At 45.3% G+C, this 21,878-nt stretch overlaps 1 protein-coding gene across 3 annotated transcripts in view; it reads right to left on the bottom strand.

Annotated features, from left to right (window-relative positions):
* PRIMA1 (proline rich membrane anchor 1) overlaps window positions 1-20,030 on the bottom strand; it is a 48,679-nt gene extending 28,649 nt beyond the window's left edge. For all 3 annotated transcript variants that reach the window (XR_002466406.2, XM_021541306.3, XM_077783978.1), the window contains exons 1-2: window positions 19,938-20,030; window positions 13,683-13,833 (exon numbers count right to left, since the gene is read on the bottom strand). Coding sequence is in view for 2 of the 3 variants with exons in the window: in XM_021541306.3 (XP_021396981.1) it covers window positions 13,683-13,833; window positions 19,938-20,030 (244 nt within the window). In the remaining variant the exon portion in view is untranslated. The remainder of the gene's footprint in view (window positions 1-13,682; window positions 13,834-19,937) is intronic.
* Window positions 20,031-21,878: the final 1,848 nt, after the last annotated feature.

The following is a 21,878-nucleotide window of genomic DNA, read 5'->3' as shown; positions in this document are numbered from 1 at the left end:
GCAATCACTACACAGCGGGAACTTCTGCTATAATAAAAACATGTGTGGGAATGATGCTGGAGAAATTCCCTCCCCCGCAGCTCTTACACTGGAGACACTGTTATTCTACACTCTCGGTTGCCTCATCTTCTTAGTTTTCTCCTCCTTTCTAAAAACACTTGTCTTCTGAAACAAGAAACACACTCAGTTTTGCGCTTAGTTTTGGAGACTGGAGTGTTCAGGAGGTGAAGGGGTTGTTCTGCAGGAATTTTCTGAAGGTCACAGGCACTAGAGGAGTGCATGGCTCATTGCAAGAAACAGAACTGGAACTGCAGGTGAAAAAACCTGAGCATGGATAGTCAGTAAGGAAGAGAGCAGCAGGGTGGGGGAGGTTAAGTGCAATGCTCAGGATCTAAGCTTCAGGAGTTATTGAACCTGCACACGTTTAGGTTTGGGTTTAGCAATAGATTTCACTAAAGCTCCATGTTACTGTGCTTTCTTGGTAGGTGCCATGCAAATGCTTTTCCTTGGTAGATTTGGGATTCTTATAGAAAATAGAACATGTTCTTATAGAACATATTGTTAGGACCAAAATAAAATAATAATAGGTAAAAATATCGGATGGCCAGACATAAGTAAAGCACATTGTGGGGAAGTGGCTTGTGCAAACTCACTGCACTTCAGTGAGACAGCCAGAAAAACAAAATGTCTTTTGACTCCTGGCCAGTCCTCCCCTCTGGATTGTATTTCCTCTTATTTGGGAGGAAACACAAACAACTGATTTGGCTAAAACTACATTACAGGGTGGAAACAGAAAACTCCCTTTCTGACTTCCCAGGCAGGCACCAGATCTTTGCCCCAAGCTAGCACAGTGACACCATGCCCAGCAGCTCAGTGGAGCCAAGCCCTATGGTCAGAAACAGGATGCCCTGGAGTGGCTGACACTAAACTTGTGGGATAACCTGTCTTGGTTTTGTACAATTGCAGAGGGAAACTAGAGAACAGTTCAGGGCTCCACATACATATGGAAATATGGCAATGCATAGAGCAGAGCAGTCAAGAGATTGTCAAACAAAGCAGAAAGGGAAAGTCTGTGCTCCAAATGATTAACAGGCTGAGGGCCAGACCTGCCTGCCTTAATCCTATTAGGTGGGTGAAGCTGATGGGACCCACCAGAACTGAGGTACCCCTCAAACAGGGGCAAAACATGCTTTCAGCTGCTGAGGTCTTTTGGAGGAGAACAGGGTTAGAGAGCACAGAGGGAGAATCTGTTGTCTAAAGTATGATCTAGAGAAGCAGTAGCATTTATAGACCTTGTGGTAAAAAGGCTTTTAAGGAGATTACATCATAGCTAGCTTCTGTGTTAATACTCAGCTCTGGAACTTATCTTTACAATGCATGCTCACATCAGCCACTGCCCTCTGATCTGACTTTGTCCAGTGTTTTTCTAACCAGCAGTCTCCCCATGAGACACTGCCTTTCCCTCCCCATCTGATTCTCCCTCAACATAAAGGGCTGAATTGTTTTTACCCCGATGGAATCACACCCTGTCGCTCCTGTCCCGAGCAATGAGAGCTGAAGCCTCGCAAGGCAACCTCCTCCTTGCAGCAACACAAGCACCTGGGAGAGCCTCACAGGCACTGCCACACTGCCTGCTCTCCACAGCCTGGGGCACTGCCAGGTTGGGCAGCACCAAGAAAGTCTTCATGACACCCCCAGGTAGTCCTAAGTGCTGCCTCTCCATGGGAGCCCTGCCAGACTTGGTGGCCTGTTTTCTGTTTTCTGAAATGCAGATGTCAATCAGATTAGTGGGTATCTGGTGCTTCTAAGAAACAGGTCACAAGTGCCAAAGCATTTGGTTTTAAATTAGCACCCTGGCATTTATTTTAGAAGGTAACCTGCTTTCCAGAGGTTCTTAGCACTCTGAGAACCAGGATGCTTTAATTGGGTATAAAGATATACAACCTTAAGTGCAATCTTCTGCCTTTCATGATACAGGCTTTAACCTCTCTGTACTTAGGCAGCATGTCACCACAGAAAACAGAAATTCTCCTCTGGAGGTGGGTTCCAGGCTCAGTTCTCCTCCTTGCTCACTGGGTGATTTTGGGACAATTTCCTCTACAGACTTATTTCTCCTTCTTCAGGATGGGAACAGTAGCTCCAGCTTTCTAAATGGTTGCAAGGTGTAGAGATAAAATGTGCAACATAAGGCTGCATGTCAGCACTGTTTCTATTTCCTTCCCAATTCTTTAATAGGATAGACAGGCCCATTTAGAAGTACTCCATCTATATTTCTACAAGAACTAGCTGTAATTACCTGACCTTCCTGTCAACCACCAATTCAAGGAAACACAGCAGCAAGGCCACAGCAGTAGAGCACAGCACTGACCTGGAGACAGTAATTCTCAGTTCTTTTGAACAGAGGCACCACTGAGAGACACTGAGATGTGCCAGTACCATCCACTTCATTGCACAAACATGCAGGCTTCAGTGGCAACTGATGTGCACAGGCATCTTATGAGCACTTCCTAATCTTCATTGGGGAAAAATCAGTGCTGAACACAATCTGCTTGCCCTGCCAAACTCTGTGACCTTACAGTGATGAAAGTGAAAAAGCATCCAGAAGAAAAGAGGCCTGAAAACACTGGAATTTCATGCTAAGTCTGCCATTTCAGCACATTTGGGCTTATTTCCATTAACAAGCACGCACACACATGCACACAGATATCTGGGGTTGTTTAGCCTAGAGCAAAGGAGGCTCAGGGGAGACCTCACTACTCTCTACAACTGCATGAGAGGAGCTGTATCCAGCTGAGGGTCAGTCTCTTCTCTCAGGCAACCAGCAACAGGACAAGAGGACAGTCTTAAGCTGAACAAGGGGATGTTTAGGTTGCACATTAGGAAGAACTTATTTTAAAAAAGTGTGATTGGACATCGGAGTGGCCTGCCCAGAAAGGTGATGGAGTCACCATCCCTGCAGATGTTTAAGGAATGACTGGATGTGGCCCTTAGTGCCACGGCCTGTTTGACAAGGTAGTGTTTGGTCATAGGTTGGACTTGATGATCTCAGAGGTCTTTTCAATCTAAATTATTCTGTGACTCTGAATAACTTCAACACGGGCAGAAAGAAGTTTGCTTCTGGGAATCAGATATGTGGGGACTCGTTCAAGCTGCCAGGGAAGAGGACTGTCTTTGCTTGCAGGCTAATGGCACTGTGCCTTGAGCCATTTAACATCAAACAAAAGTATGAACCAGTGAAAGAAATAAAGGGTTGCTTCCAAACTGGAACTCAGTAGGTACAGGATATGCATTTTCCCACCTCAGTCCCATGGCCAATATCACCTCCCAGGTCCACTGCAGTAAAATAAGTATAAAAAGAAATGAGTCTTCTGGACAGTTTCTCCCCCAATCAACCTGTCTTGCTTTCAGGCTGTTTCAGAGGCTGTTTTAGGGCAGAAGATGGGCTCACCATCAGCACCAGGAAATTTTTGGTGAAATAGGCTCCTTTGTGGTGCAGTGCAACTGCAGAGGGCAGCTCATGGGGAAGCAACTGCTGAAGAGCAAGGACACTAAGTAGAAAACTTGCCTCATCCTCCCTTGTGACCTGATGGCCACCACTCACCTCAAATCAACAGTGAGGAAGTAAACAGTAAACAGATTAGTAAACAGTACACATTAGTAAAGATCTGTCCAGTCCAAAATAAGGTGGGACACTTGCTGAGAACTAAGTGGCTTGGAGAGCTTATTCAGCATCTATCTGCATTTTAAGGTGATAAAAGCTCTTAAAAAACTAGCCCTTGTTTCCACTGTCCCTCAGGTACCATTGGATGAAATCCATGCCCCAAAAGGTGCCATGAAGGCAGGTTCTGTGGTAGTGGCAGTTGTATGGACACAGTAAGCTCATAGAGTGAGCCTTCCCATGTTAGTTCCCTTATCTGCCAATATACTCTCCTTTACTACCAGGATTTTGCTGAAGCTGTATTATCCCTGGCAGAGAAGTAATAAGACAAGCCACAGTGCTGGTTTTTAGTGTGGGTTTGTGTCCAGCCCCTCAGGCTGCCTCCTTTAATTCATTACTGCATGGTGATGCTGTGGCTGCAGGTGCTGCATCTCAGCCCAGGCACAGTCCCCACTGTGTGATGGTACAGCCTCCTATTCCTTGGGACAGGACACAGCTGATCAGTTCTATAACAATTACCATTACTTTTGAGCCTAATAATAATAATCTTCAGTGCTTGACACCTACTAATCTCAAATACAAAGTTTACAAGGATGAAAACATATCTCTGTTTCAGATATGGTAACTCTGGGTGTCTGATATTGTAGTTGACTCTGTTGAGATCTCCCAGCAGGCTGGTGGCAGAGGGAGAAGCAGTGCCCTGGATGCTCTTTCCACCATTCCCTGGAGGGTGGGCAAGATATCTCCTTTGTGGGAGTCACAGTATGTCACCCTCAAGCCTTCTGAAAGCTTATCAGCCTTTCAGCTCTCACAGTGAACAGATCTTTCAAGGAGGGATGATAGAGGCTGAAATTCAAGCTGAGATGTGATTTCAGGAGTCTACACTCTTACAGTGATGACCAGTCCTTCACCAGCAAATGATAAATGAGATACCTCAGGGCTGGCAGATTCAATCTCACAGAAAGATGACAGATTTTCTTGTTACAATGTTTTATATACAGATTGAATTAAAGTCCAGATTTGCACATCTACTTGGAGTTCAACAGTATTCCCATGAGTGGTGCCATCAGTCACAAGCTACACAAAGTGAACAAAATTCAGTGTTACTGGTATTAATTCATTATCTTGTAGATCCTTAACAGCTTTTTTAAGATCTTGAGAACCTCTAGGTAATAGCAAAGATTAGACAAACAAAGCACAGGTTTCTTTAGAGTCACAAAGGCAAAAAAATTGTTTACAGGTTGCTACTGCACTGCCCCCAGGCTTTACACAGACCATGACTCCATACTGAACCTACAGCAGTGGACAGCCCCCATGTACAGAGATGCCCTGAAAAGCTGAGGCAGAGCACCTGCACCTGGCCAAATTGAAACAAGAGTTAAACCAAACCCTCCCCGTGCTTCACTGATAGTCATTTCCTTTGATAATGGCTATGAAATAAAAATATGCATCACTTTCAGAAGGAAAGGGTCCAGGGATGATTCAAGAGAATCTGCTCCATTGGTAAAAGTCCAGTTTAATAGCAGCATTTGTCAAGGAACAGATCTTTGTCTAAAATTATTTCTAACCAATGAACTAATGAAATACCAGCTCCATTTAAAAGACACTTCAAAATAATAAAATAATTCATTTAAACAGCCATTAGGGATCCACAATTTGCTGCTATATTTATGTAGTTATAATGCAATATGATTTACTAGTGGAAGGGTTAAATTAACTTGCATAATTATTAATGACAGATTTTGGCAGCAGCATCAGTTATTAGCTGATATTCATATTATATTAATGGACACTGTGTCCTCACTTTGGGATAACATCCCGAATTTCCAGACTACTGCTTCCTTGACCTGCTACATTGACTTAAATATTACCCTTGAGTTGCAATTACACAAGCAGGGCAACACCTTTATATCATGTTCAGAACAATGCAATGCACAAAACCCTTACAAGAACATATTTCTGTCGGTCTGCTTTACCGAGGTCAGCTGCTCAACCCTTCCTGCTGGAACAGCTTGTGCCAATTAAGCATTTACTTCTGACTTGTCAAGATGAGGCACAACTCCTTCTGCCAGGAGCAGGTGAACCTACAATCACTTGTAAATCAGCAGCCTCTGACTCATCAGTAACTTCACTGAAGATTTGTTATCTTCCTAATCAGTGAAATGGTAGGCATGTACAAATGGACTGCCATCCACAGAAGGAATTAATGTCTTCAGCTTAGCCAACTCCTTCTGCTTAAAAAAAAAAAATCAAGATGTTGGAGTATGCATGTCAGAGTAGAAAGAACTGTTCTACTGCAGAACCTGTTTAATATGTGGTGGTTCTTTTTAAAAATTAGACAATGCTTTTAATCTATAGACAACAGAACTCCCACTGAATCGTGCCCTGCAAAATCTGGCCTGAGGCTCTTACTTCTACATACTTCAAAATGCATTTTCAACAGAAGGACTTTTCCATTATATCAATTTATTACTGTATGAAAAATTCAAAACAAATATGCAAGGTCCCAGAGCAGGGGAGATATTCGTCACTTGCCTAAACAGCAAGTAGACTTGGCAAAACATTTCAAAATTTATTGTGATGAAAAACTCTGAAATGGGAAAGCTGTGACTGACCATCTGGTCTTACCAGTGTTCTAAACAGAAAGTGAATTTACAACAGCTCAGTATGAGGAGATGTTAGGTGAAGGAGTGACAACAGAATCCTATAATGAAAGTATTTGTATGAACCTTTCCAGTCTTACCTGCTTTCTAATCACTAATCCTGCTCTTCAGACTTAATATTACATCTTAGATGCTCAAACTATTTCAAATGTATTTGATTGCTGCTTAAGAAATCTCCTCACCATAAATTTTTTTTCATTTTCACTGAGAGATAAGGACTTGTAACTTCTATTCCTACACCAGAAATAACTGTGCTTAACAGAAAAAAACCGGCAGTAGAATTCTTTATATATTTGGTGACAAAATCAGAGTGCCTGCAATTTGAGGCAGAAAATCCAATCACTGCATTTCTGATTTAGATGGATGAATTCTGCTTAATTCAGTCTTGGATGCTTAATGATTTGGTTCACTGTGCTAAGAGTGAAGGTAGTGTCTGTGATGTGAAAACAACATGATGGGGACGTGGGACCAGACTCTACTTCTGCCATCATCATCCATGGCTCCAGGCTGTGGGGTCGGAGTTCAATTTAGATTTGAAAGTCTCCAAATCCTATAGCCAGTTCTGAGAGTCACATTCCTCCAGTAACACAAAAGTGTATGTGGGAGACGACAAGAATTGAATTTTGGTTTTGCTTTGTAAATTAAGAACAATGCTCTCACACAAGACTGCAATCCACAGTATGACAGCTGTGTTACCAAAACTGGAAGAGCTTCCCTCTTTCAGCATTTGTTTGCATTTAAAAAAAGTCACTGTCTAGACCAGACTTGCACTCACAGTAGCAGTCACTACTGTAAATGTCTTCATGCAGGAGACAATGTGTCCCCTGCCATTTTGGGGCTACTGTAATTCTCTGCTGTTCAGTTTTGGTAGTCACTATGTTGTATGCAGGATGGAGGGAAATGTCTTCCCCATATTATAAAACAAACCCAGCTCTCCATGTTTGTTAACAATTCCTTTGGGCATCACTTGGGAGAAATCCACCCAAGATTCCTCTAATATGTCCAAATATCTGAAAACTACTCTGAACAAGTCTTTCAGGCAGAAGGGCAGCAGAAGGGTGGTCCTGCCAGCTGAGCACTTATGGCCAGCAGCTTTGCAGTGGGCGCTTGTAAAAGGGCAGAAAGCCCTCACAAGATGAAATGCATAACCAAAGGGAAACTGAAACTCAAAGCTCTCTGAGGTGCTCAACTCCTGCTGCAGCAGCCTACATCAGACTGAGCTGAGCTGATTATTGGGCATCTCATATTTGAATCATCATGGCCTCCAGAAAGAGTTCAATTCATTTTGCAGTCACAGCTTCTCCTCCACTCCTGGGGGATAATCAGACCTCTGCCAAGGACAGAAGTTCTTCAGGCACTGAGTAGGCAAACACATCAGCATCCAAGTACAAGAAATGTAGTGGTGAGCACCAGGACCATGCTCAGCTTTCCTGCTGGAATAGCGACATGGAGACACTAATTCAGCATAAGGTCAAACTCATTCTTTGAACCCACACTGGATCACCTCTGCCTTCTACCATCAGGATTTAGAAAATCCTAAGGAAAACCCATTTCTTATTCTTTTACGTACTAGAGCCATACAATGTTTATTTCTGTAACAAGTTCTTGCTCTGAAAGGCTATTTTAACAATTAGCAATATATCTGAAAACTTTGGTTACTTGAACCAAAGTTTAAGAAGTTCCATACTATTCCTGTTCTTCAGATTCCTGCCTAATATACACACATTGAGACAGTCCAGAGATGAGTGGCATTCCTCAGGGGATGGTATTGGGACTGGTGCAGTTTAACATCTGTGTCAGCAACACAGACAGGGGGATTGAGCACATCCTCAGCAAGTTTGCTGATGACACCAAGATGTGTTGTGCACTCAACACACTGGAGGGGGCGGATGCCACCACAGAAGAGCAGATGCTGTCCAGAGGGACCTTGACAGGCTTGAGCAGTGGGCCTGTGCAGACATTGTGAAGTTCAACAAGGTCCTGCACCCATGTCGGGGCCATTCCAAGTACAAACAAAATCTGTGACAAGAATAGATTAAGAGCAGCCCTGAGGTGAAAGACTGAGGGGTGCTGATGGACAAGAAGTTTTACATGACCTGGCAATGTGTGTTCACAGCCCAGAAAGCCAAGTGTGTCCTGGGTGCATCAACACAAGTGTGACCATCAGGTCAAAGTAGGGGATTCTTCCCTCTACTCCACTCTCATAAGACCCCATCTTCAGTACCATGATCAGCTCTGGGCTCAATATAAGGAGGATGTGGACTCACTCCAAGAGGGGGGCACAAAGATGATCAGGTGGCTGGAGCACCTTTTCTATGACACAGGCTGAGAGAGCTGGAGAAACTCCAGGGAGACCTTATAGAAGCATTCAGTACCTGAAGGGAGCCTATAAAAAAAACATTTTACAAGGGCATGTATGGCTAAGGACAAGGGGTAATGGATTTAAACAGAAAGAACATAAATTTAGATTAGATGTTAGGAAGAAATTCTTTACTGTGTGGGTAGTAAGGCACTGGAACAGATTGTCCAGAGAAACTGTGTCTTCCCTGGAAGTGTTCAAGGCCATTTTGGATGGGGCTTCTAGGAACCTGGTCTAGGGGAAGGTATCAACATCCATGGCAGGGGGGTGAAACTAGATGATCTTCATGGTCCCTTTTAACCTGAACCATTCCATGAATCTGTGATCTGTCCTAAAAGATCTGGATGTCCTTAGCTTTCCTACTTGCACTGAAGGGACCCTGTGTGCTTTCTGAAATTAAGCTGTACATCTGAGCTTATATAGCTGCCAAAAGGTTTCACCCTTCTTATAGCTGGTCATTTTTATATTGGCATTTTCACCAGTCTAAATAATTAGTTAATTAGATGCTCTGTCTCCAGAGATAAAGATTTCACTCTGAAAAACAAAATGATACAATTACTGCATGGAGATTAGAGTCCTCTGCAGTGATGTCATTCACCGTGGCTTTGCACTGACAGGATTGTGCTTGATCTCAGCTGACAGCTCAGGGCAAACTTCCACTAAGGTCAGGAGCTGTAAAGACTTCACTGTGTACCTATGTGTGAGCATCCAAACACCAGAGACTGGTTCATGTATCCAGACTCAGCTTATGTCTCCTCCTCTGAATTTTGACTTGAAGCAATGTTTGAATGAACACTTCCTTCGTCCAGAGAGCAGACGGCAATACCAGGGTCTCCTCACCCAAAACTATGGACTCCTCTACCCAAGGGTAGAGCAGAGACAGCAAATGTTGCTCACCAACACGTGAGGTGTGCAGGTTAGAACGTCTTTGCTCTTCCTTGTGCCATTTTAAAGAAATCACTTCTGATATTTTTTTGTAAGACCTTACACAGGTTTAAACTAATACTGACTACAGTGTATATCTAGCTCTAACCTCTTCCCCCTTTCCTGTTTTGAAAGCCTGACTTTTACTTCCAGACAAAGTCCTTTCTTCTTTGCAATGCCCCTGGAGAAACCTGCATGCTCACAGAGTATTTAGGGGCTGGCAACAGCAGTTTTTCAGATTTTTAGGGGTCAACATCACTTGAACTAGCTCAATCTCATGGGTCTGTGAAGCTGGGTTAGAAATGCTGCCTAAACAAGTATTCCATCCACCTTGTCTTAGTCTTGGCTGAAATCCAGAGACAAGGAGGAAAGCAGATGGAGAGAAAAAGACACAGTTAATTAAAGGCCAGGTTCTGAGCCTCTCTACTGCCTTGAGGTCATTACAGACATATCTAGGGAACACACTCAATTTCATTGAAAGTTCCTTCTTCCTTTGCTGTCAGCATCTAAGTTTAGTTGGCCTTAGGCCCCTTAGAGCCTCCTGAGCTTTCCCTTCACTCCATCAGTGAGTGGTTTTCTAGGCATGGGTTAAAGAGCAGGCTGCTGCTTGCATAAGGGGAGTCACTCCGGAAACATCGATGTGCCAAACCGTCTGGAGGAGCTGCCACGGGCTCAGGGACCATTCTCCGGACAGCCCTCAGCATCACACAGTCCCCACCATGCCAGGGACTCTAACATGGGCTGGGGTCCCTCTCCTCAGAGCCCCTTGGTAAGGTACACATCTGTATCAAATCAGACAGCAAAGAACTGCAGCTGAAATGAAGCTCAGGAAAGTCAAAGCTCAGGTAGCCCATGTGTCCCACTTTGCAGAAGAAGGTACAGGTGAACCAGCAATTCTGAGAGAGCAGCATGCACAGGGAGCAGCGTGGCAGCTTTCATTTAGATGCTGCAAGGCTGATGGGCCCCCAGGAGGAGGCACAGGGTTATGGTGCCATGAGGGAATTGGCTGCAGGGCAGAGGCAGTGAAGGCAAGATCAGGGGTTGGATGGGGCACCATAAAAGCAAGTGGTCCATGTGAAGGAGTTAGAAATGTGGGGAAAGGAGACCTGGGCTCATCCCTGAAAGAGGACAAAAGCAGTCTGTTTAATTTCCCATATTCATAAAGCTTCATTTATTCAGTGCCTCCTCAGGATGTGCTGAAACACTCCCCACACATTCTTAATGTAAGTACCCAACTCTAACAGGGATGTGTCTCCTAAATCAGGGAAAGCTGGTGCTCCTCATGCTGCTTGTGGTTTTAGACTGCCTGCTAAGCTGTGTGATTCTACTCATTTTCTCCAGAGGGAATTAGGTTATTTCCCCTCAGAGTAAACACAGCATTTTCCAGCTATTATATGTGAATTCGAGGATTCTCTGCATTTAATAGATTTTGTATAAATCCATCTGCAGGAAGAAGAGCTAAAGATTTGTTGCTGGATCAGCCTGTCAATATTGAAGTGTCTAAAGAGATATGTACTATAATTGTTCCTAAAAGTCCTCCAAGCACAATAAAAGTCTTTCAGGGAGCTATTCAGCTGCTCACAAAGTTATGCAGTGCCATCCCATACAACCAAGTAGGGTTTGTAAAACAATCAAGTGGGATTAACAGAAAAGGTACATCAGAGGGTTCTCTGATTTTCCACAACAGCAGCTTGAGGCCACATCAAAGAGCACTAGATGCTTCCTATAGCAGACAACGGAACTGTCAGTGTCTGTGATTGGAGAGACAGGATTTTTGCATCCATTGGCTTTAACCACCCAGCCCAAACCATGGTAGCTGCTTTAGAGTTGATCTAAATCTCCAGCAACATTCAGTTTGATTGCAGATAGAGCTTTTAAGGACAGTGCCTAGCAGACTGCAGCCTTTTGTGGCTCACAAAGCTCTGAAAGCAATTCCAGCATCTTTATGTAGTACCTCATGACTATACCTTGTAAAGGTAAAAATCTTGCAGGTCCTGGACTGCTGTTTTTTTTGCAGATGTCTTTCCAGTACTAAATTTTATTCATTTAGTAAATTCAAAGTGCAAATCTAGCATCAGCCACTTTGCTCTTTACTTCCCTCTCCTCTGAATACCATTTAAAAGCAGTGTCTATACCATCAATATTTAACCACAAGGCTTGTTGTTTCTCCCAAGGAAGTGGATTGCTGTACACATGGACTAAATCACAGTGCCTAGACAGCTGATGATAATGAAAGCACCATTCAAGATGAGACACTTGATTGCTACTCTAAAGCTTACCAGTGAAAGAAATGTGTAACCTCTTTTTTCATTGTATTTGAAATGAAGTCACTTGCTTAAATATTAGTCATCTGGATTTATATAGCTCATTTTTAGAACTGTGTTAGCACCTGGCAATCCAGCATGACAAAGCATCAGGCTATCCCAGTCACAGGCCCATTAGATTTCTTGTTCTTCTTTCTGCAATGTGTGACAGACTTCTCTTTTCCTAACATGATTTACTTCCCACTTGACAGGGGACAAATCCATGCACTCAGAGCAGCTGCCTGATGGAGGGGAAACAGCCTGGCAGTGGTGCTCCCTTCCCAGTACAGCTGGTCAGCAGGGCTGGTCCCTGTGCCAACACTGCCACATCTCATCCCCCTCAGGGTAACAGGGTACCCCAGGCACAAGAAAAGAGAGTGACAAAGTACTTTATTTTCTGGCTGTGATACAAAGATCAAGGTAATTTTCCATATTACTGCCCATGACATTTTCCTGAGCATTGAAAGAGATTTTTCCTGCTATAAAAATTATCCCTCTCTTCTTTCCCAGCTGTCTTTGTACTTCCTTTTCCAAGTGTTTCAGTCTTGGTTTTTCTCTGCCTTTGCCTTAATTTTCTGCAGTGTAGCACAAGTACAAAGCATGCTCCTGGCAGAAAAGACACTGAAAGATTCTGCCTGTCCTCTGCCTGACTAAAAGCTAGGCAGAAACCTTCTTCATGTCTTCTGCACATCTGGAGATGGTGCTGATAAAGACAAACAGCCAGATGATGATACCTAATGATTTATTTTTCCTTGGGGGAAATGCTGAGGATACAGGATACACTTTGCAACACTGCTCCCAGGAGAGTTTATATAAGCAGGGAGAAGAATTAATAGGCAGCCGTGCAGGGAGAGAAGAATTTATGAAAATGCATGAGCGTTAAGGAGATTTACTGGAATACCAAACTCCTGGGACCCAGTCTGTGTCCCTGAACACACTGGGTGCAATAGAAGCAGGAAGGTCTCTCCCACAGTGCAGGGACCATGGGGACAGAGATCACTCTCTGGAAATTATCTGTATGTCAGGGATCACAGGACCACTGATGTGGAAAGCAGCTGCAGAGCTAGTCAGCAGGAGCTGAAGACACCAGGTGTGCTGGGCATGGGGATGTATGGCTGGAAATAAGGAGGAGCTTGGGTGCACTGGGTAAGGCTTGGGAGCTCTGCTTTGTATGAAGAGAAAGAGATGAGTCTTACGCTGTATGTGCATTAGTGGGAAAACTGCTCCCTTGCCATTGACTCCTGACATGCCTCCTATTTTTGTAACAGTTGTAAGCAATTTAAAACCAGTGAGCCTGAGTCACTGCTATGGTAAACTGTAGTGCTCCAGTGTCTTGACAACAGTCAAACGTACTGAATGGTCTAGACAGAGTGTTTGGATTTTTGTCTGCTTATAAATTAATTTGCCTTGGGGCACCCAGACCTTCAAGCTGCACACCTGGCAAAAAAGGGGGTCATGCCACTCAAGGGGCAGCACAGCACTATGTCTCTGTAGGAAAGCATTTCCCAGGGCTAGGGGATTAGGGAATCATTTAAAACTGGGGAATCATATAGAACACAATAAAAGGAGGGAATTTCTCTGGCTTTCCTCCAAAAGCCAAGCATTATTCATTAGATCAGAAAACAGATCTCCATCTCTACTGAAAATATTTCTTCTTCCATTTGCTAAGTGGAAAATGACAAATGAGCTAGCTGTGCCCTTTCTCCTGTCTGTCCAGGGGTCCCCATCTCTTTGCCCTCCTGCAGCACACCACAACAGTATCAGGAGCTACTTACTTGGCACTGCTAGCAACCTCGGGGGTGGCGGAGGTGGAGGAGGCGGTGGTAACAGTGGAGGTGGCCTGCACTGGCAAATTTCCTGGCAGCTCTCTGAAAATTTCTCTGCTACAGGCTTGGAGCATGACTTCTGGGGCTCACCCTGAGTGACCTGTGAAGAAACAAGTCATTGCATGAGCAGCAGAACAATGAAAACTTATGAATGTGGTTTTTAGACTTGAGTACCTGAGTGGCACCTCAGACCTGTAGTGAGAACTGAGCTAAAGTTCCTAAGATGTCCCTTCCCTACATGGTCCCCATTTTTAGTATTTTTTTATTTAACACAGTATATTCAAGAATTCTTTCCCTCTGTCAAATTTGGCAGCTGGTTTCTGAGTTATTATGGGGTAAGGAGAAGGCAGGCAGTGGCAGACAATACGATTGCATAAGCCTTCTTTCCTTAGGAGAGCCATCTAGCAGCATGCATTATTCACAGGGTCATTGCTGCAAGCCAAAGAGAGCTAATAAAAATTACAAGACAGTTAGGGTCAGGATTATGTTCCTTTTCCTTATGGCAGAACTGAGAGCCAGAGGACATCCCTTCTCTGCTTTGCCAGCCTCACTTGGAAGTTCAGAGAGCATTTCTCAGGGTGTCTCAATTCCTGCAAAGAGGGGAGGCTACCAGAATTTAATCATCTGTGGACCACAGCAATAATATGGTTTAAGCAGAAATGCCACAGTGTAGCCTCCTGTGAGATGCAATGTTGGTTAATAATAAAGGTGAATATGAGGCATTGCAGAACCCAAGCATAAGCACCACTTGGCCATGGGCAGTGATTGAACCAGTACTGGTATACTATATATTCAGTCACAACAAACACTGTTTATTAACAGCATATTTTTCTTATCATAGTCTTATTTACATAACTAGGGATTCAAGGTATATTCAGTAAAATTCAGTAAAAAATAATGCTACAAAATGGAGTCAGTCATCAATGAAAAGGAAATTTGCTGAGCATCACAGAAGCTTCTGAGAGGTGTTAACTTCAGAAGTCTCTAAGCCAGCTCTTTTTGAATGACTTATACAGGATACAATTTCGAAGAGACAAAGCAAAGCCTAAAAGATTAATAAGCATGTTATCTAACAAGTACTTTGAATGTAAGTATTAGGAAACCACCTGGGACAGACTTGTGTCCTGCTGAAGCTAGGACAGTTATGCTAACATATTTTCTTGTAAAGTTTGGTCTCAGGCAGGTTATTGTCCTAATAGTTGTGACTTTAACATCATCTACTTTAATTAGCATCATCTTCTTTAATCAGCAAACACGTCAGTCATTACAAGGAAGCTGTCTCATGCCATGCTTTCTGATCTGTTTTAGGCAGGCTTCTTCTGCCTCTCTGGCAGGGTCACCCAGGGTTGGCTTCTCCCCACTTCTCTCTCCTGCCCAAGTTTTCTTCCCTCCCCCTGCCAGCTCCAGACACACAGTCTGTCTCCTCTCCCCTTTCAACCCTGTCTTCCAGCATGGCCAGTGTGCCTCTTCCACTACCCACAGCTGAGCACCACGGGGCTGCACTGCCCTGCAGGAAAGCTGCACACAGTCGTTTTCTATATTTCTGGCCAAAAAGAGAGATGTGGCTAATTAAAACAACATCACTGCACAAAGGACGTGTTCACATGCGTAGGCGGTTTCTAAATGCAGAAAGACGCATTGCTCTGGCCTCGGGGAAATGGAGGTAGGGCTTTGTTGATTAAATATTATAGGGAGGAAGGAAAGAAAAGAAAAGGCTACGTGTAGCTAAGTTGGAAGGACGGCTCAGCACAGCATAAGGCTCAGTTTTTTAAACAGCTTGTCTAAATCTATTACCAAACATAGGGAAAAACAAATTCAGCACAAGCGCTTTCCAACTTTCCCCTTCACCATCAGGTAACAGTAAGAGGATGGTTAAAGATCATCCCAGACAGCTTCCAGGAACTTACACAAACTCCCTGAACACTCTAATGAATCAAAGTGACTTGGCTGCGTAATCCCTCATGACTAGTAATAAATCTGTCTGCTAAGAAGGTTTATTTGTTTTTAAAGTAAGTGATCCCAGGCAGCTGAATATCCTCCATGCTGCTCTTCCAACACCGCTCACATCAGGGCTTGGGGTTCCAGGCACGCTCCCAAGATGAGCCCTGTGAGAGAAGTGTTGGGGGCATACCTGGGGTACCTCCTTGTTCAACAGGTGTGACAAGATTTACCTTGCTGACAGAAGGAGCTGGGCCCACACCTCTCCAGTGGCGTTGGCAGCTAACTAGGAAGCAGCTATTAACTCCTAGCTACATCCTGGGCCCTCCATTATTGGATCCTGAGAGCTCACTATGGTCTTGCAGGGGGCAGTGTGATGGGAGAAGATGGACACAGGGAAAAATAACATTGAACAGACTTGGAGCCATCTTCCCTTGCAGATCAGAAACAGCTTTGCATATGAAGATAGTGCTGGTATGGCAAAGCTACATTGACTTATTGCTCTAACTTAATATCAACCAGAACCAAAGGATTGCTCTGTCTTTTTTTAGAGTTATTGCCTGCTTTTAAATCCCTGGAGGCTCTTCTCCCTTAGGCTGGTAATAAGAGTGTTCTCAGAAAATAGTAGATAATTTTTCTCAATTACTTTGCAGACAAGAGTAACACTATCATGGCCAGTCACTTGCTGCTCCTGCTCCTGTCTACTTTAAAAATATTATTTCAGGAAAATAAAAAAAAAAGGAAAGTAAAAAAAAAACCGAAAAGTTACTTTGCATCTCAATACTTTAGCCTGAAACTCTATAACAATTTCCCATGATCATTTTTAAATAGTCGGGAAAGAACTGACATTTAAAAGCATGGGCTTTATCACCTATTTGTTTCCCTTCTCCTGTCACTGAGTGAAATGTGTGGTTGTTAGAAGATAGAAGTAGGAACATAAATATTACCTTGATGGGTTTGATGGGTTTATCTTAAAGGCTTTGTTTTAAAAACAAAGATATTTTAAGTTAGCTGAAATCCGCCAAGAAAAGGAAAGACCCAAATTGAAGTTGAAGGCCTCGGGGAGGAGAGAAATAGCCAAGGACTGCAGCAAGAGGACAGAACAGTAACAGTAATATAAAGCAGCAGATAACAGTAGCAAGACAGAATCAGGAAAAAAAGGAAAGCATTTGGCTCCTTTTCAAGGAAAAAAAATCCCCTTGTTGATGTCTATTAGTCTTCTTATGAAAGAAATGAAGGCTATTACTTGCGTCTTCTAAAGGTAAGCAGAAAAAAATCACTAGAAAATATGCTTTAGGGAACAATCTTGCTCTGGCAGGAGATGATGAAATAATACTCCATTGTTTCTTTCTTACTGCCTGCAATTCAAGGTAAGCTGCCTTTAGAGTATGTGGCAGGAAACGAAAAGCATTTTGAAAGAGCCACACCTTTCTATGGCCAGGTCACCTAAATGAATCTGGCCTCAAACTTCACTGCTTATTTGCTCTGGCAGACTCTTCCATAGCCCCAGAATGGCTTTGGAAGACCTTTGGGAGGGGTAACTGTAAGCCCACCAGGCTGCCAGGCAGTTTGTGGCACAGAGGTTACCTTGATGAGGGATCACCTTCGGAGACAGATCCACAGGGCTCTTCCAGCCATTCCTCCAGCTGCTGGAGGTGCCATGAACACATTTTCTTGGCCTATCTGAAACTTGGTTGCTTGTTTGGCACGAGGCTTGCTTAACACACTGAGCAGTTGGCCAGTCCAGGCATATGCTGCCTGGACTTCAAGCTGATGCATTTTTTTCCTAGCTCTGTAAATATGTAGAGTTGACTTTATGGATTTGTGCATTTGATGCGAACATGTTTTGCAAAAAGGACAAATGTTTTAAAATACTCATGGAAATGAAAATCTGATCCACAAATGTCCAGAGAAGAACAAAAAGAAAGTGGTAACTGGTGGTTTCCTTTTGCAGCCTCTGTCTCTGAAGTTTGTGCCTGTGGAATCTTTCTTTTTAATCCAAGATTTCTTTTAGAAACAGTGATCCTAGTCCTGTTTTGCATACCATGGAAGAATAAATCTGCATGTGGTCAGAACTGTTTAGTATTTCAGTAGAGTCCCATGGGGTTGCAGCAGTTCACAAGCATGTTCTACAGAGTGGGATGGGAAAAGAGGATTAATACAGTCCCTGGAGGGTGGCCTTCTTGTGACTTTTTTTAATCAGGTAAAAGGAGGAAAGCTTTAACAGAGAAGTGCAGTTGACTGAAGGCACAGAGACCTCTAAAAGCCTGCTGATGTAGCAACAGCTTTGTCTCTTGGAAGCAGTCTACAGAGATGAGATGAGATCTCAACACTGCTGCATAAATCCCAGGACAGCTCTGTGCAATTCACATCAGTTAATCCAGATACATGTTTACAAAACCAGAAAATAAAACGAGTCCCTGCTATTTATCTTGACCCTTTTTGCTCTTTTTCAAATTATGTCAAAAGCCTCTGACAGAATCATCCCTTCCCTTGTGTCACGGAACTGGCAACCATGCTAATAAGAAAATATTGTGGGTTTTGTTTTGGTTTTGTTTTTAGTAAGATAAATGTTTCTCCTTTGATTAGCATCTGACTGAATCTGTTAAGTATCTCAAGGCAGGGCCTTAGGAGGAATTGCTGAGGTGGGAGGGAAGGCTATGGCACACTAAGTCATTGAGGGGACAAATGCGTGCAGAGGGGCTGGGGGATGTGAGAAAACATGCCTGCTGCTATAGATGGAGCAGGGGCAGGGGAGCAACATTACAGAATTAGTCAAGGAGAGAATGGCTTGTGAGACTGAAGATAAGAGCAAGGATTATGACTCAACATGGGGAAGAGAATCATGGGACGGGTTCAACCATGAAGGAATTTCAGTCACAGGAAGGATGGAAGGCTGGCATGCCAGTGAGCATTCCATACCTGCCCTTCCTATTGGAACCTGCTGATGGGAGCCCAGTTTTGGGAAAACGGGAAAAAAAGCTTGAGTATGAGTAGGCTGACTGTTCTTCCATAGAACAGCAAGCAATAGCACAAGCACAGTTGATGAATGGGTCATTAATCCAAATTCCAAATTATTGCAAGGAAAGGCTGGTGAGCTCCTTGGCTTTTTTATTTCTCAGAGCCTGTTTCAATTTTTATAAATGTAATTGTTTTTAAAAAAATTGCTTCAGATCATGTGAGTAATTTCCCAGAAGGATGTTTATATGAGGTTTTTTTCCTCTGCTCAATTGACTGATAGGGGAGAGGTTGCAGGAGGCATCTCTTTTCACCCAACTATGTTTCCGTGAGAAATTCAGTTATAGTTTAAGATTGGCTACCTAAATACTTGAGTAGGACAGCAGGAAGGTAGCTCTGGCAGAAATATTTATGACAGGACATTGGTTTAAATGTTGTTTTTGTTTTATTTCTGTTAATTTTAATCCACAAGGAGCACAAATCCTCTTTGTCATTCATGGCAAGAGACAAGATGCTAAAACAAACAACATCTCTCTAATCTCTTGGGAGTCACTAAGTTTAGATCAGGGAGTAAAAGATGTGGAGTCTCCACTTTGTTTTTCCAAGAAAGAAAGTGTAATTAGTTTGTTCTTGAACGGCACTTGGCTGGCTCATCAATCACTTCTCTGAAGACTTATATTATAAATAAACTTTAAAATATCGAAGTGACGCATTTGAGATGAGCTTTGCTGCCGTTCTGATTCTCCAAACTGGATGGGCGCTCTCCCTCACTGTACACCAATGTCTCCCAGTCTCTCTTGCTGCCCACCCACATTACAATCAAGGTCATGCAACACCACGGCGTCGTAGTTGGTAAAAGCTGATTCAGCCTTTTACCCAGAGAACCCCCAATTCATTCGCAAGCAATCCCGAAAACCCACGGCAAGGCACGACCGCCGGGGCTCCGCTCCGCCGCTGCCTCTTCCCGTGCATCTTGCCACCTACAGCGAAACGCGCCTCCCAGCCCTCCGACCGCCGGCGCGCCGAAGAAAGTCAACTCCATCCTGCCGGGAGCGAGCACTCGGGCCGAGTTCAGCGCTCCGAGCGGGCACCGGCCGCCCGTCCCGCACACCCGGCCAGGGGGGCCCTCGCCGGCCACAGCGGCAGCTCTCCCGGCTTCGGGGCCGCCTGCGCGACCACCGCCCCGCCACGGCCTCCTTCCCTCCCCGCAGAGCCGGGGGTGCCCGAGGGGCTCTGCCCGCGCCCCCGCTTTCCCCCGCCCCGGCCCCGCCGCGCCCCGCGGCTGCGAGCGGGCTCGGCCGGCCCTACCTGGAGGGACCCCCAGAGCGGGTGGAGGGCACAGTGCAGCAGCAGGGAGGGCCAGCAGCAGCGGAGCAGCCCCAGCAGCTGCCGGAGCAGCATCCCTCCTGGGCGGGCGGGCGGGGGCGCGGGCTCCGGGCGACCTGGGGAGGGAGCAGAGCGAGCCGGCAGCAGAGGCGTTGGCTCGCACCCATCCCCGGAGCGCGACTGTCCCAACTTTAATTCTGGAGGGGAGGGAGGGAAGGCGGGAGGGAAGGAGGAGGGGGGGGGGGGGGAGGGAGGCAGGGAGATGGGCGGGTGGGGAGGGGAAAGAGTGGTCGGGAAAACCCAGAACCCTGCAAGTCCCGGCTCCTTCAGCAGGGAGACGCGCCTCCACCCCCCGCCTCCCTCTCCGCCCCGCCGGCTTCCCCTCCCTGGGATGCTCCGGCTGTCGCCGCCGGCAGCCTCTCCGTGCCGGGGGCTTCCCAGCCGGCGCTCACCGCTGAGCTCGGGGCTCCCGCACACACGGGAGGGGAGCGGGAAAAGTTTGGAGCCAGGCGCGGAAAAAAAGAGACAGGGCCGGGGCCGGGGCCGGAGCCGGAGGGGCGAGGCGGGGAGAGCGGCGCGGCCGCGCAGCCCGGGCATTGCATCTCCCACCAGCCCGCCGCCGCCGCTGCAGTGATTTTTCAAGCCCATCGAGGCAGTCCCTTCCGCGCACGGCTCCCCTCGTCTCTCCCTCCCCGCCCGGGCCCCTCCCGGCGGCAGCCGCCCTGCGCTGAGCCCGGCGGGGCGGCCCGGGCGGCTCGGGAGCCGCGGAGCGGCAGCGCCGCGCCCGCCCCGCAGCCGCCAGCGGCACCGGCCCCAAGCGCGGATGCAGCGGCACCCCCGCCCTGCAGGAGCCCATCCCCACTGCGGCCAGGAGGCTTTGGGGTCGGTGGCTGTCGGTGTTCACCCCTTCTCTCATGAGTGATGCAAGGGTTTGTCCTGTGACGGGCGGGACATGGGGTGGGTCGGCCCGGTGTCTCTGGGATGTAATAGGGAAGGCGCTTCATGGCATTTGTGGTTCTGTGTTCCAACAAAACACGCGGAAATGTGTAACAGCGCAGGAGGGGAAGTGGATAGACCACCCCCCAATATCAAAGCACCACAGTCCGGCTTCCCCACGGGAAGGAAACAGTAGAAAATCAAGGATGAAGATGGTTTTGCTTCCACTGAAGCACTAAAAGCAAAGCAGCTGTTTTGAGAATGGTGGCTATTGCTGAAAGTTGGGTCTTGCGGGTATCAAGATGACCATAAAGCCTTTGTTGTTGGGTCCATGGCACAGGGATCTTGTTTTCAATGTTTTAAATGCAGTAAAGCACATGGGTATGAACAAAATGCCAGTTTGAAGGTTTACATTTCATACTAAGAGATGAATGAGTTTGAGGATATTGACTTTAGTTTCTCTTTGTATTTCTTGCTCTCACTGAGTCAAGTTTAATCATCAGTTTCATAAAAATCTGCTCAGAGAAGCAGGAATGGAAATACATTAACCTCTGAACTGATACACAGATAAAATTCTTTTTTCATACCACCGTTACGTTCATTTCATGTCCATTCATTTCAGCCCCGACAGGCACTGTTTTAAATGTCAGGACTATCAGGCCCGGCAGCATTTTACAAATGAGAACATCACACTGGAATTTAATGGTGTTACACCTGATTTGAGGTGGAGTTGTTGAACCTAGGCATCTATTTGTAAATCCCTGTCTTGTGGTTTTATAAGAGGAGAATTCAGAGAGGCAGGGATGTTATGATCTTGGGTATAAACAGTAATTGTATAGCAAAGATATCTTCTGTAATGATGATGAAAAAGATGGCGTCCTTTTCTGTAAGCCTACTGTGTAATACGCAGGGCTTAATATATTGTGCTCATTCAATTATAGTTTTAGTGAGCTGGAGTCACAAGAGACAAGCAAAGCTTTTCAGGCT

This window comes from Lonchura striata, chromosome 6, assembly GCF_046129695.1.
Source record: "Lonchura striata isolate bLonStr1 chromosome 6, bLonStr1.mat, whole genome shotgun sequence".
NCBI classification, from domain to species: Eukaryota; Metazoa; Chordata; class Aves; order Passeriformes; family Estrildidae; genus Lonchura; species Lonchura striata.
This window is presented reverse-complemented; position numbering and strand designations above follow the sequence as displayed.